Below are 13,592 nucleotides of genomic sequence, written 5' to 3'. Positions count from 1 at the left end.
TTATTATTTTATAATTCAATGAGCATGAGGCTTGCTTTAATTATAATTTTATTATAGTTAAAATTTATTATAGTTAAAAATGATAATTTATAATGCTAAATTCATTGAGTTATCAAATTTTTTAAAGTCGCTGTTAGCAATTTATTTATAGCAGCTGTAATTCAAATTTAATTTATTAATATAAAATGCTAAAATTTAATTTCAATAATTCTTGCCAATGGCATTGCTTTAATAATAATTTATTATTTATTAATCAATGCTTTGCGCATTAAATTTGTAGCTCACCTGCTGATCAATTGGAATTTATAATTTTCGTTGTTTAGCAATGGGCAGAGCTGAAATAAAGAATTGAATGTAATTAATATTTAAATTGCAATTGTTATTTAAAAATCTCTTAAGCCTAAACTAAGCAAAGTTAATTGCAATTTTTTGCAGTGTACAAAACGCAGACAGAAGCTGCTTTGCATAAGACTGCGAAAGCTGCTGCTCCTGTTGCTGCTGCCTCTGCTGCTGCCTCTGCTTGCAACAGCATCTTCCGGCATCTTTGTCAGTTCGCTATGTGTGTGTGTCTCTCTCTCTCTCTCTATGTGTGTGTGTGTGTGTGTGTGACTATATTACATTTTATGTCAATGGCGCACGCTTTCAATATTGACAGACGCCTCCAACATTGCATAAGCAGCGCAGCGCACGGCAGAGCTCGAGACACGGAAACGGATGCGGAAGTTACCTGTTCCGGGGTTGGCAAGAGAGCGAGGGCTACCGCAATGGCAACGCCACCAACGTCATGTCAAGCTAATGTTAACTTATTTTCGTATTTTGGCATGCCTGCAATTCACTCCCCCAGCCCCCCTTGCCACCCACAAGCTCAGACAGCAACTGTGTCTTGTTTTCTCTCTCTCTCTCTCTTACCTACAGCGTTGCAGTTGCCACGCCCACTACATGCATTTAAAAATATTAATTTAAGCTGTAGCTTCAAACTTAAGCTTAAGCATTGCATTAAATTCAAACTAAAAAATTGTAACAAAATTTATTTGTTTTCTACTATTTTTAATTGCATTTTAATTTTTGTGCTACATTTGATATTAGTGCATTGCTAATTGTTTATTTATTTAAAGAGCGCATGCAAATTTATTTGTTAAATTTATGCTAAATATTTTATTGTTCCCTTTTTGCAGCATTAATTTGATTTAAATGTGTTAAAAAAAAGAAATATGCATTATATTTATTTAAATTTATATGCAACTTGACTATTTATTTTTAAAATTTATGCATTTATTAATTTGAGCCTATTTATTAGTGCAGTAGTAATTGTTTTACATTAAATGTAAAATATTAATTTATTCAAATTCTTTTGTTGCATTTTTATTTTAGTGCAACTGTATTTCTTTCTAAATGTAATTATTTAATTACTTTAAATTGTGTCAAGTGTTTTAGAAGAAAATCGAAGCATATAAATTTATTTAAATTCAGTTTGCAATGCTAAGTAAATAGACAAAGTGTATTAATTGTTAATATTGATATTGTTGATGAATTGTATTTAAAGTTATTATTATAAAAATAAAATCTGAGCATAGCCTTTATATGCTTAAGTGCTAATTAAATCATTTTAATGTGCAACTATTTTTTTTCATTTTAGTTGCAATTTAATTTTAATTATTTTAATGTGCAACTATTTTTTTTAAATTTAATTTTGCTATGCTAATTCATTTAACGCTATTTTTAAATCGATATTGTTGTAGTAATAATTGTTGATGAATTGCATGTGCTTAACATTTTTATAATAAAAAAATTCTGAGCATAAGATTTATATGCAACAATTTTTTTTTCATTATACTTTTACTTTACTTTTTTAGTTGGAATTTTGCAATGCTAATTTTTGAAATAGTTTTTTAGTTGCTGAATTAAAGTTTAATTACTTATTCATAACTATTACGCAATTAAAAATAATTGAAAATGTTTATAATGTAAGCTTTGATTATTCTCCAAAGAATTTAGAGTTTGATAATTCATATTATAAAAAAATGTGTGCTTAAGATTTATTTGTTTGATTTAATTAAATAATTTTAATGAAAGTATTTTTTTTTTTTCATTTTAGTTGCACTTATTTAGTTGGAATTTAATTTTAATCATTTTAAAGTGTAACAAATATTTTTTTTTCATTTTAGTTTAGTTTAGTTTGAATTTAATTTTGCAATGCTAAACATTTGGATTTGCCTGCTAATTTATTTTTTTGAATTAGTTTTTTAGTTGCTGAATTAAAATTTATTGCTTGAAAAAAATTACCAAAGTTACCATTGAGCAGTTAGAAGGGCTCGCCTATGGGCTTGATGGTCAGCTGGTGGACCTGAACATGCGGCGGAGTGGCCAAGGCGTACATGATGCCCGCAGTAATGTCCTCGGGCTGGAGCCTGGGCAAGGTGTCGTAGTCGGTGGGCAGGATTTCGGTGTCCGTGACGCCGGGACTGATGCTCTGTGGAGTTCGAAATGAAATAGAATCAAATAGAATGGGGTGGGGCATGGCTGACTTACCGTTATCTTGATCTTGGTTTGCAGGCCATGCAGCTCCTGGCGCAGAATCTCGAGCAGAGCGCTTATCCCATGCTTGGTCACCGGATACATATTGAGGCACTGCAGCGACGCCTCCGGCGGATGTATGACATGATGGCCGGTGAGGCTGTTGATGAGCACCACATGGCCGGCGACGTTGCGCTGCTGCATGGAGCGAAAGGCGCGCTGGGTGCAGTAGACAACGCCCATGAGATTCACCTGGAACACATGCTGCAGCTGCTCCAGCTGCATGGTGAGCAGCTGGCCGGAGTACAGCAGCCCGGCATTGTTGACCAGTATATCGACGCCACCAAGCTCCGCCTCGATCCAATCAAAGGCGCTTGCCACTTGCTCCTGCTCGGCCACATCGCATTTGATGGCATGAAACTGCGACTGCAGCTCCTCCGGCAGCGTCTCCTTCAGCGCCTCCATGCGCTCCAAACGTCGCGCCAGACCCACAACAATGAGTCCAGCACGCACCAAATCCTTGACCAGCGCAGCGCCAATGCCCGAGCTGGCTCCAGTCACAACGGCCACAGAATTTTGCCAGCGCTCCATGCTCAACAGAAGCTTTCACCTGCACTGAGCTCACGCTGCAGCCAGCGGCGCCTTTTATGTGTCTCCTGGCTTGAGTCGCTCTCACTCCTGTCTCCGCCACTCTCCTGTGTCAATATTTACATTCAGCCTTAGTCCTTGCCTGCGCTTCCAAATATTTCATGAGCTCCTCCAACGCTGTCTGGCTGCATTCCCAGCTCAATTATTCACCGCTCATGCAACAACAACAACAACAAAAGTGCAGTTGAGGTCAACTGCAAGTTCTGCTCCTTCCACAGCAAATAATCTGCCATGTCATGCATCCGCATAGCTGTTAAAAAATTATAAATTATAGTCAACATTACAAATTCGCTTATTTTTAGTCAGCTAACTTATGTTGAAATTACTTCAAATAATTCGCAATTATTTAATTATTTTTTAAATATTTGCAGCTTGTTTTTAAATTATTTTCAAGCAATTTAAATTATAAACTAAGTAAATATAAAATGTAATGCAATTATTAGCTGTAATTCTTTTTGTAAGCAACACTTTTATTTTATTTAATTAAATTATTTTATACAAAAATAATCAAAATAAAGCTCAAAATAATTGAAATTAAAATTCAAAAAATTTTATTTTCAACTCTTTACAAATATTTTGAATTACTTATGCTGCCGATGCGGAATTGTAATTCATTTTCAATTACTTATGATGCCCATTCTGAAATCATAAGTAATTCATTTTTTAATTAAAATGTTTGTAAGCTAAGCTTTAAAATTATTTATCAAAAATAATTAAAGAATTTATAGTTTAATAATCAATCAATTAATTCTTAAAAAGAATAAGCAAATAATTTAATTATTGCTTGCTTTGCATAACAAATAAAATATTAAAATGATGATATATATTTTGTATTTATATTTAATGCATACAAACATTTTAACTTTAATAAATATTGCAAATGCATATACAAGATTTTGATTGATATATAATCTCGGATTACCTTTTGGACTCAAAAAGGTTCTCCCATGGGCTTGAGCATAAGCTCATGGACTTGCACATGTGTGGGCGTGGCTAGGGCGTACATTATAGCAGCTGCCACATCCTCGGGCTGCAGCATGGGCAAAGATTTGAAAGCAGGCGGCACCAGATCCGTATTAACCAAGCCTGGACTAATGCTCTAAACGGCGAGAAGAAGAAAGCTCAATCAATTCTTGAAGAGATTGGTGCTTCGCACTTACCGTTACTTTGATTTGGGTATGCAGATCGCGAAACTCCTGGCGATAGAGTTCGGTCAGAGCGGTGATCGCATGCTTGGTGGCCGGATACATGTTCAGGGGCTGGACACTGCCTGGGGGCGTGTTGAACAGCTGGTGACCCACAATGCTGTTGATGAGCACCACATGGCCGGCGGCTGAGCGCGACTGGAGCGAGCGAAAGGCGCGCTGGGTGCAGTAGACAACGCCCATGACATTGGTCTGCAGCACCTGCTGCGCCGTCTCCAGGCAGAGCGTGACCAGCTGTCCGCCCGCCAGCTTGCCGGCATTGTTCACCAATATATCGACGCCGCCCAGCTCGTGCTCAATCCAATCGAAGGCGGCATTGACCGCCGCCAAGTCTGTGACATCGCATTGACGCGAGTGCAGCTGCGCTCGCTGCTCCGCCGGCAGCTCCAGACGCAGCTGCTCCAAGCGCTCCAGGCGACGCGCCAGTCCAACAACAATCACGCCCGCCTGGATCAGCTGCTTGCTCAGCACAGCGCCAATGCCGGAGCTGGCGCCAGTGACGACTGCAATGCGATTGCGCCAACGTTCCATGTCGACCGACGATTCGCAGCTGAATGCGCTGGGAACTTATCAAGCTGATCCGCCTCGAGATCTTTCCATTGAGACTTTTGGTTAACCACAGCAAACTAGCGCTCTCTCTTTCGCTCTCTTTGCAAGCTCAGATTACCTGCATATCAATGATAAATAATATACAGGGTGCTGCGTTTTATTTTTTAACTTTTTTTAATTATATTAAGCTAAAAATGAGTATATTAAAAAAAATTCTGTTTAATTATTATTTCTACTAATTTTGTAAAGCAAAAACTTAAAAACGAGTAATGATAAAAAAAATAAATGAAGACTCTAAGCAGAGTAGTTAAATGTATTAAAGATAAAAAACTTAAGTACTGCTTAAAATATATGCAAGCAAAATGAAAAATATAGATCAACTTAGAAATAATTAAATAAAAAAAATTATAAATAAAAAAAAAATAATAAATATACTAACTGTGCCAGCGATAGCAATAAAAAAAAAACGCGAAACAATCAAAAATAACAAACAATTTACATATATGCGCCAATTGCCTTAAATAATGAATTTATACGTTGACGATTGTAAAATGAATATATTTTTAAAAAATCTTAAAAAAAAACAAAAAACATAAAACATATATTATTAATTAATAATAGTATTATCAGATAAACAATAATTTAATATAAAATATTGTCAACTTTAATTTTTCTCATTAAAGGCAGTTGAGCAATTTGATAAAGCGCTTTATAAGCCAATATATATATATAAATATAATAGTATTATTACTTAAGTGCAAGCAGTGAAACTGATGTATTATGTATGTACTTTGTATAATAAGTATATATATATATGTATAAGCTTTCGATTTGCTAATCAGCTTAAGTTACTTCAAAATTATGCAAATTCAAAGTGAAATTAGATCAACAGTATTAGGACGAGAGAGCAATACATAAGAGTCAAAGCATATACAGCTTATATATGTATAGGGGGTTGGGGGGGTGGTGCTGGCAGCAAAGCTAAGCTCATATATATTTCAGAGGCAAATCCAAGGTACTAGCAAGACTAGCAGTTCAGCTTGAGTGGGCGTGGGCGTGGCTTGGGTGGGGGGGGTTGTGTAGTTTACTTAAGGCAAACACATGGACGACGACGGTTCGATTTGTATTTAATAGCTTAATGGAAATTTCATGAGCCAGAGAGACGTGCAGCAAACAACTACAAGACCTAATAAAATATTGAGTTTAAAAAACGAGCAGAGCACCCACTACAAAAAAAAAAAAGAAACCTTTGCTTGTCACAGCTGCACACATATGTTTGTCTCGCTCTCACTCTCGCTCTCTCTCGCTCTCTTTGTGAACAAAAAAATGTGCGAAATCAGTTTGGAAAAAGACGAGCGCGCACAACAGCTGCAGAAAAAGAAAAACTTTTGCTGTTTGAAATATAAATAAAAATCAATTTGAGGCGCATTTCGAGTCACGCCCACCCAACCGCCCACCGTTTGCCATTTGCTGCAACTCAAACTCAAATAACAAAAGCCCAAGCAGCGACGCCGCTGCCTGCTTCAATCAAATGCCAAAGCAATAGTTAAGCTAATGCCTAGCTACGAATCAGCCCCCGCTCCCCCACCCCGCCACCGCCTCCTGCGCTGCTGTCCACATATGAAAATTTAACTCAGCTGCTAGGCATAGGCGCACATAGGGGCGTAGGGTTGGGTGTGGGCGGGGGCGTGGCATACCACGTGTTATTTGCACACGTGTTTATGGAAATTGAGCAACGTATTTCAAGTTGGCGGCGCATTAAGCTCAAAGCGACATTTGTTTGCCAAAGAGAAAGCAGCGCAAAAAGAGTAAGAAAAATAAAATATCCGCTTCCAACAAAATCACGCTGATTACGTATTTGCAGATGCTAAACCCACCCACCTCATCCAGCTTCACCCCCCCTCCCGGTCCTTTTGAGCTATGCAAGCCGTTCGACGTCGGCAGCCAAACTTTTGAGCAAACATTGGTCTATTAGGCACCTTCAACGCACGGCTAGACGCTCAACAACAACAACAACAACAACAACAATAGCAACAACAATAAAGAGTTAACTAAAGTTGCACTTTAAGCAAAAGTGCTCTCTGCTTATCTCTCACTTCTCATCTTCTTTCAACGGAAACAACTTTGCGTAGAGCGCTTAGAAATTATTGCCAATATTTAATAATGTATATTGAATATATTTTGTTAAAGAGTAAAGCAAATAATAAATTAAATAAGAAATTATTTGACTAACTTTTGCGCTTTTAATATTAATATAATAGTTTCTTATAATGAGAGATTCTCATATTATAAGCGAACTTTAAATAAAAATTAATATGTGTAAGATAATACTTTAAATTTTGATTAAATCTTGCATTGGCATTAAGTTAGTCTTAGGCAGCTCTCTTAAATAAACATTACTTCTATTTTATTGTCTTTGTTTTTAGTTGTTTAACGAATTACGCTCTAGTGTCTATATAGCTAACATGGACTAGCTTTGTCCAACTAATATCTCAATAGATTGATTGTAGAAAAAAAAGTTATGCACACTCACCCCAAGTTCCAAGTAGAATGTGTAATTGGATAAAGGGCAGAGCAATTAGCAAACTATCCTTTTATGATCCCAAGCAATCAGATACATATATATTATCTCAGCCATATGTTAAAGCAGCAATTAGAATATGTCCAAGCATATTAAGAGTCTAGCTCATAGTTCTCTTAAGCTTTCGTTTATCTTTCATTTTCATTTCACACTTATTCACATTCACATGCTTATTGTCAGTTTATTGCCAAAGCTTAAACATTCTATTCACTAATTGGCGATCATAAGCAAACACTTAATATCAATAATTTATTATTATTATAAAGTCGGCAACTTATGCACTGCTCATTAAATCGACCAACTTCACCAAAACTTTATACACAACTGACCTGCGTGGCCTACGTGACTTACTTGCCAAGCCCCACGCACATTGATCAAGAACAAGCAAGAACAAAAAGTAAGAGCGCAAGCCTTGCTCAGAGAGCGTGAGCGATAGCGACAGTCAATGCCTGGGCTGAGCCATGATACAATAATACAAGTAGCGGACTGCACCGTATACAATCGGGTACTTAGCTTTAGTCGCTCGCTTGCGACCAGCACAAATTAAGTAACTCAAGAGCGCAGTCCGCTACCTTGTATTAGTGTATCATGGGCTGAGCTTTGTAATCAGCCTAGCGGCTAGCGAGAGAGCAGCGCTGCTGGGACTGAACGAGCGTACAGCCGCCGTTGTTTAGAGAGTGTTTACCGTAGGATGTGTAAGTAAGAGCGCAAGCCTTTCTCAGAGAGCGACAGTCAATGCCTGGGCTAAGGTGCAAGCGAGAGCGCAGCGCTGCTTTCATTCATATGCAGTCGATCTGACTGCGCTGCTGAGATTGAACGAGAGAGTACAGCCGCCGTTGCTTGGAGAGCGTTTACCGTAGGATGTGCCTGTGTTTTGGCTTGACTGTATGGAAACTTTCCACTCAAAGCAGGCTGCTTAGCAAAAACAAGAGCTGATGTTACAGTTATATTCACAGCGCTGAGGCCACGTGACAATGGGCTAGTTCGTATTGAATATTGCATTTGTTGCGTTTAGTAAAATGTTATTATATGATAAGTTAATAGTAGATTAATCAAATCGTTTAATAATTTTTTGTCCCAATTGCCAAAATAAAACTCATAAATAAAACATACAAAGAGTCAAAGTAGTTGAGTAATTAATTTTTAAAAGAATAAATTGAGCATTTGACCAGAGTGCTGCGTTTGGAGTGAGCGCTGTTGCAAAAGCAGAAGAGACTGCAGCACACTAAGCCAGAGAAAGAGAAATAAAAGCAAGCTGTTCTTTTTCATCTTCGTGCGTAGAAATAAAGAGAAATATTTGGGATACTATATGAAAAGAAAGTTGTGTAAAATTAAATGCATAACAAATTGAAAGCAACAGCTAGAAGCGCCCACAAATATTTAGTTATGTAAATGAATTGAAACTTAGCATGTGTCGTGTTTAGCCGCTTAGTGGCAAAAAAAAAATAAGAGAGGAAAATAAATAATATTGTAGTCAGCATTTTGAACGCATATATTTAAGAGTCGACTAAACTGGAGGGCAGGGCGGGGTTAAACGTAGGTCAGTAACAGCAGCAGCAGCAGGAGCAGGAGCAGCAGCTGTTGTAGTTTTTGGTCATAATTCAAATTTGCAGTTTTCTATGCTAATTTCATTTGGGAGAGACGAAAGGCGAAAAAGAGCAGCAGAAGAAGAAGAAGTGGAAGAGAGATGCCAAGTGGCAGCTCTTGCTGAAGAAACTGCTACAGAATTTATGCAGGCACACAGATGTGCGTGCGTATGTGTGTGTGTGTGTGTGTGTAATGTGTGCTGTAGGCAACGGTACAAAGGAGTAAAAGCAAGCAGCAACAGCTGTAGAGCAGCAAAATACACGCAAATTTGCATTTGGCATGACCCTCGAAGGCGTCAAACGCAGCTTTTCATTATGCGAACATCTTGTCAACCAAACCAAAACCCAACCTCACACCAGCCCACCCCACCCCACTTGAAAACCCTTTGTTGCTGCCCCACCCACTGCCAACTCGCTCCTTAGGCCATTTACAGCGCTTTATGCAAGTTGTAGTCAAAGCTTTGGGTTAGTGCCTGCAGCCCTGGAGTTATCCCATTTGGCTTTTATGTTGCTGCTGGCAGGTAGTTGCCACAACCGCCACATTTAGCGTTTTGTTATGGCCGCCATAAAAATCGGTAAATCGCATCATGAGTGTGCCACACATTGTTGCACACACACACACACACACACGCACACAGTCAATGGGGCAACTTTGTATTTTAAGCTTACCTTTAAATTTCTCTGCTGTCTTTATCGAGAGTTGAGAGTCGCTGGCACGGCCACTGGCTGCGTTATCCTGACAGCGCCAGGAAGTCCAAATGATTGATTTGAATTTAATGCGCATTGGGTAAAAATTTATATTTTTCTTGGCTCGCCAGTAATTAGCCTCAGTCCGTTTGCCAAGCGCATTTATTATATTTCCCCATATTTGTTGGCATTACTTTCTTTTCTCTCTCTTCTCTCAGCTTTCAGTTTATGATAGCTGCTTCCTCACGTTAGTTGCAGTCAACGTCAACACAATTGGCAACGTTTCAATGCGTTGCTAAATAAGTTGCCAAACAATAAAAAAATAAACTGAAATTAATTTTGAAAATAACGAAAGTCTTAATAAATAATAAGCAGCAGTGTAAGCAACTTAAATATAAAGTTAATAATAATTAGATATGCCTATTAATTGTTTGTAAATATATAAAGCAGCAGCTATGGATGCAGTATAATAAAAAAAAAACAATTAAATGTATTTTAAATACGAAAAAATTATATAAAATAACATAAATATATAAATGTTAGCATAAATAAATTGCTTTTAAATATATTTTCACTTAAAATTTATTCGAAATCAAATTTCAAAGCATTTAAATAAAAGTTGTTTAAATAAAAATAAGTTAAATGCTAAAAAATTTGATACAAAATTAAATAAATTGGTAAATTAAGTAATTGGCAATTAATAAATTAATAACTTGTATGTATAAGCATAGTATATAAATATTACTAATTTAATTCATTTCGCTGCAATTTAAAAATTCTCACAATCAGCAATTTTAACGTGAGTTAACAGCAGGAAACTGAAGAAATGTAAATTTCCAAATGTCCAAGTACTTTGTTAACCGATTTTCAATGGACATCATTAAATTGAAACATGCATACTAACGAATGCTAGATAAATATATATATAAATATATATTGTATGTAAGCGCTTCCGCTTAAATCTGTCGGAAGACTTCAAGTGCGGACATTTGTGGCGCCCTTTAGGCCAGTTGGGTTGTCAGGAGGAGGCGCGTCTGTCAGTCAATCTTGGCTAGATTATTATTGAATATTGAATCGTCGGCCAGATGTCAAAAACTTATATTTGTAAACAATTTCATTTGGCATTTGGCAGCAGCAGCAGCAGCAGCTTGTGTCATTTATTTAACTTATTTATTGATTCATACAGAGCTGCTTGTTGTTGTTGTTGTTGTTGTTTGTGCTGCAGTCAGTCACGTGTTGTCAGACAGAACAGATTGTGTGCCCCAAACCAAATGACAAGCCAAGAGAGAGAAACAGACAGAGAGTCGACTAACCTCATCTGGCTTTTGGCTTTGGCTTTCAGCCTAAGGCTAACAAAGTTATGCTGGACGTTTGTAGCCTTGCATAGAACTCAGACTTTTTTCACACACACAAGCATATGCATATGTATGTGTGTGTGTGTGTGTGCGTACGTAATTTTGATGATTGCTGACAGTGAATTTGTCAGCACGTGCTGCAGCTGCAGCTTCAACTTGATTCGCAAGCTTAGCTTATTAGCTTTAAGTTCTGCCTCTCACTCTATACACTACACTTAATATTACGCATACGCCGCCGCGGCAGTTGCATGCACACAATATCACGCATACGCCGCATTAGCGCTTTGAGACTTGAGACTTGCATTAAAGTTGTGAGTAGCAGCAGCAGCAGCAGCAGCAGCCAGCAGCACTCTTGATTAGCATTCACTGCATTCGCTGTAAATTGCAATAAACAAACCTCAGGCACGTCAGTTACGTTCCTTACTACTTGGAGAGCTGCACTGCTCCTGCTGCTGCTTCAGCTTTTCTACTTGTGCTTGTTTTAGTTTTGAGTGCAAAGTTAAGCATAATATTTTATGTGGATTTTAGTGCCAAAATCTCAGAGTGCACATGTGTGCACTGATTGCAAGCAAAGGAGTCGTCGCAGTCGCAGTCACAGTCAGGCTCAAGTCTCTTTGCAGCCACAGAATATGATAAATGATGGAGCATGGCCCCCGTTTAAAGAAGCTGCACACTTGGCATGCCCTAATACGGATAATAAATATGAAAGCTACACCAAGCTGATATATGATGGTATCTTTTGTTTTTGCTTTCACATGCTCTACTATCCAAGTTATATTTGAAAGTTGTCACTTAAATTCAAACTATGCTGCAGTTGTCATTGGAATTATTACTCAATTAAATTAAAATAATTGAAAAAATATGTGCAAAAGTAGTTACTTAGTTACTCAATTTAATTCGTATAATTGCAAAAGAATTTGCGTAGTAGTTACTCAATTAAATTTAAGTAATTGTAAATTAGTAAATTACTAGTTTAATTACTTTGAATTATAGTTGATAACTTTTGATTTTTAGTTTTAGTAATTAAATTTAAATAATTTCAGAAGAATTTGCAAAAGTAGTTACTTAATTACTCAATTGAATTCGAATAATTGAAGAAGAATTTACTCAATTAAATTTTAATAATTGAAAAAATATGTGCCAAAGTTGATTACTTTTGATTTTTAGTTTATAATTAATTGTATTCGAATTACTTTGCACTTAAATTCAAAAAAAGTATGTGCCAAAGTAGTTTAATTAATTTGAATTATGTTTGATTACTTTTGATTTTTAGTTCTCATAATTGAAAAAGAATCTTTGTAAGTATTCGAAATACTTTGAATTATAATTAATTACTTTTGACTTTTAGTTCATAATGAATCGTATTTGAATTACTTAGAATTATTTTGTACTTTGAATTAAAAATTATGCTTCTTAATTACTGAAAAAGCATAACTGTAATTGAATTACTTATTATTGAATTGAAATTTGTCAGCTAAATTCCAACTATGCTGTTAAGCGCCTATGAAACAATTAAATTAAAATAGTTGAAAAAAGAATCTTTCTAAGTAGGTCAAATAATTTGCATTATTTATGATTACTTTTGATGCCTAATTAATAATTACTTTTTTGCAAATAGTCACGTTTTAGCTAAACAAAGATAATTTAAAATTAGCCGACAAATTATAAATTAGATTAATAATTAATATAAAACATATAAATTTATTCAACTGCTATGACTAATAGTTGCTAAAAATTATAGCCAGCACCTTATCAATTAAGTTCTTAAGCCACCACCACTCAATACTTACGTTAGTTAGTCAAGCTAAAAGTTAAACAAAATTAGTAGTAAAGTACACACACACATGGGTTAAAGTTAATTTTTTGTTTGCTCAATATTTATTTGACTCGTTTTGACTAGTTAATGTTTCATCGTTAATGCAATGTTTGCTTGTGTTGTGTTTTCTGTTCTGGTATCTGTACGATTATTATATTAATTTGTTTGTTTCTTTGTTTGTTTTGTTGCCTAATTGCATCAGATAATACCATATGTATATTTAATATATATATATAACATGTTTCATGTCCAACTGTGCGGTCTGTCTGTCTGTCTGATCTGTCTTTGTTTGTTGTTTGTTGCTTTTAGGGGCAGGGGATTTCAATTCTTGTACATACAATACATAGCTGTATATTTATAATTTTCTTGTATATATATATATAGTTTTAAACATAATTTTAATAAATTAACAAACAATACATAAATGACAATATTTTTGCAAGTATTTTTCCTCATAAGTTCTAGGGCTTTTACAATATACACATACATATATATATATAGGTAGTATTTATTTATTTATATTATGCGAATCCATTGAGAATCTTTTCAAAATAGAGTTTTGTGTGTGTTTGTGTCTCTTTGTAAACACAAGTTATTAACAATAGTATATAGGTGCTGACAAAAAAAATGAATAAGTATTCAATATGTATA

At 35.9% G+C, this 13,592-nt stretch overlaps 2 protein-coding genes across 3 annotated transcripts; both read right to left on the bottom strand.

Moving 5' to 3' along the window:
• Nucleotides 1-319: 319 nt before the first annotated feature.
• On the bottom strand, nucleotides 320-3,406 carry LOC108605623 (farnesol dehydrogenase-like). 2 transcript variants are annotated; one of them, XM_017995406.2, is made up of 3 exons: nucleotides 2,530-3,406; nucleotides 2,293-2,470; nucleotides 320-335 (listed from the first exon to the last, which is right to left on the bottom strand). In XM_017995406.2, the coding sequence occupies exons 1-2, from the start codon at nucleotides 3,103-3,105 to the stop codon at nucleotides 2,303-2,305; spliced, it is 744 nt and encodes a 247-aa protein (XP_017850895.1). In that variant the 5' UTR covers nucleotides 3,106-3,406; the 3' UTR covers nucleotides 320-335; nucleotides 2,293-2,302. The 2 variants fall into 2 exon arrangements, with proteins under 2 accessions (XP_017850895.1, XP_017850894.1); XM_017995405.1 differs by lacking the exon at nucleotides 320-335 and having other exon boundaries at nucleotides 2,227-2,470.
• A 578-nt stretch (nucleotides 3,407-3,984) lies between these two features.
• Nucleotides 3,985-4,934, bottom strand: LOC108605622 (farnesol dehydrogenase-like). Its single transcript, XM_017995404.2, has 2 exons — nucleotides 4,323-4,934; nucleotides 3,985-4,261 (listed from the first exon to the last, which is right to left on the bottom strand). The coding sequence occupies exons 1-2, from the start codon at nucleotides 4,896-4,898 to the stop codon at nucleotides 4,094-4,096; spliced, it is 744 nt and encodes a 247-aa protein (XP_017850893.1). The 5' UTR covers nucleotides 4,899-4,934; the 3' UTR covers nucleotides 3,985-4,093.
• Nucleotides 4,935-13,592: the final 8,658 nt, after the last annotated feature.

This window comes from Drosophila busckii, chromosome X (genome assembly GCF_011750605.1).
Source record: "Drosophila busckii strain San Diego stock center, stock number 13000-0081.31 chromosome X, ASM1175060v1, whole genome shotgun sequence".
Lineage (NCBI taxonomy): Eukaryota > Metazoa > Arthropoda > Insecta > Diptera > Drosophilidae > Drosophila > Drosophila busckii.
The sequence above is the reverse complement of the archived record's forward strand: the minus strand, read 5'-3'. Positions and strand labels throughout refer to the sequence as shown.

Excerpts from the sequence above, each read along its gene's own strand:
- LOC108605622 (XM_017995404.2), bottom strand. The coding sequence starts at position 4,898 with ATGGAACGTTGGCGCAATCGCATTGCAGTCGTCACTGGCGCCAGCTCC. Across the intron at positions 4,262-4,322 it reads ATACCCAAATCAAAGTAACG|AGCATTAGTCCAGGCTTGGT; the intron begins GTAAGTGCGAAG and ends CTCGCCGTTTAG.
- LOC108605623 (XM_017995406.2), bottom strand. The coding sequence starts at position 3,105 with ATGGAGCGCTGGCAAAATTCTGTGGCCGTTGTGACTGGAGCCAGCTCG. Across the intron at positions 2,471-2,529 it reads AAACCAAGATCAAGATAACG|AGCATCAGTCCCGGCGTCAC; the intron begins GTAAGTCAGCCA and ends CGAACTCCACAG.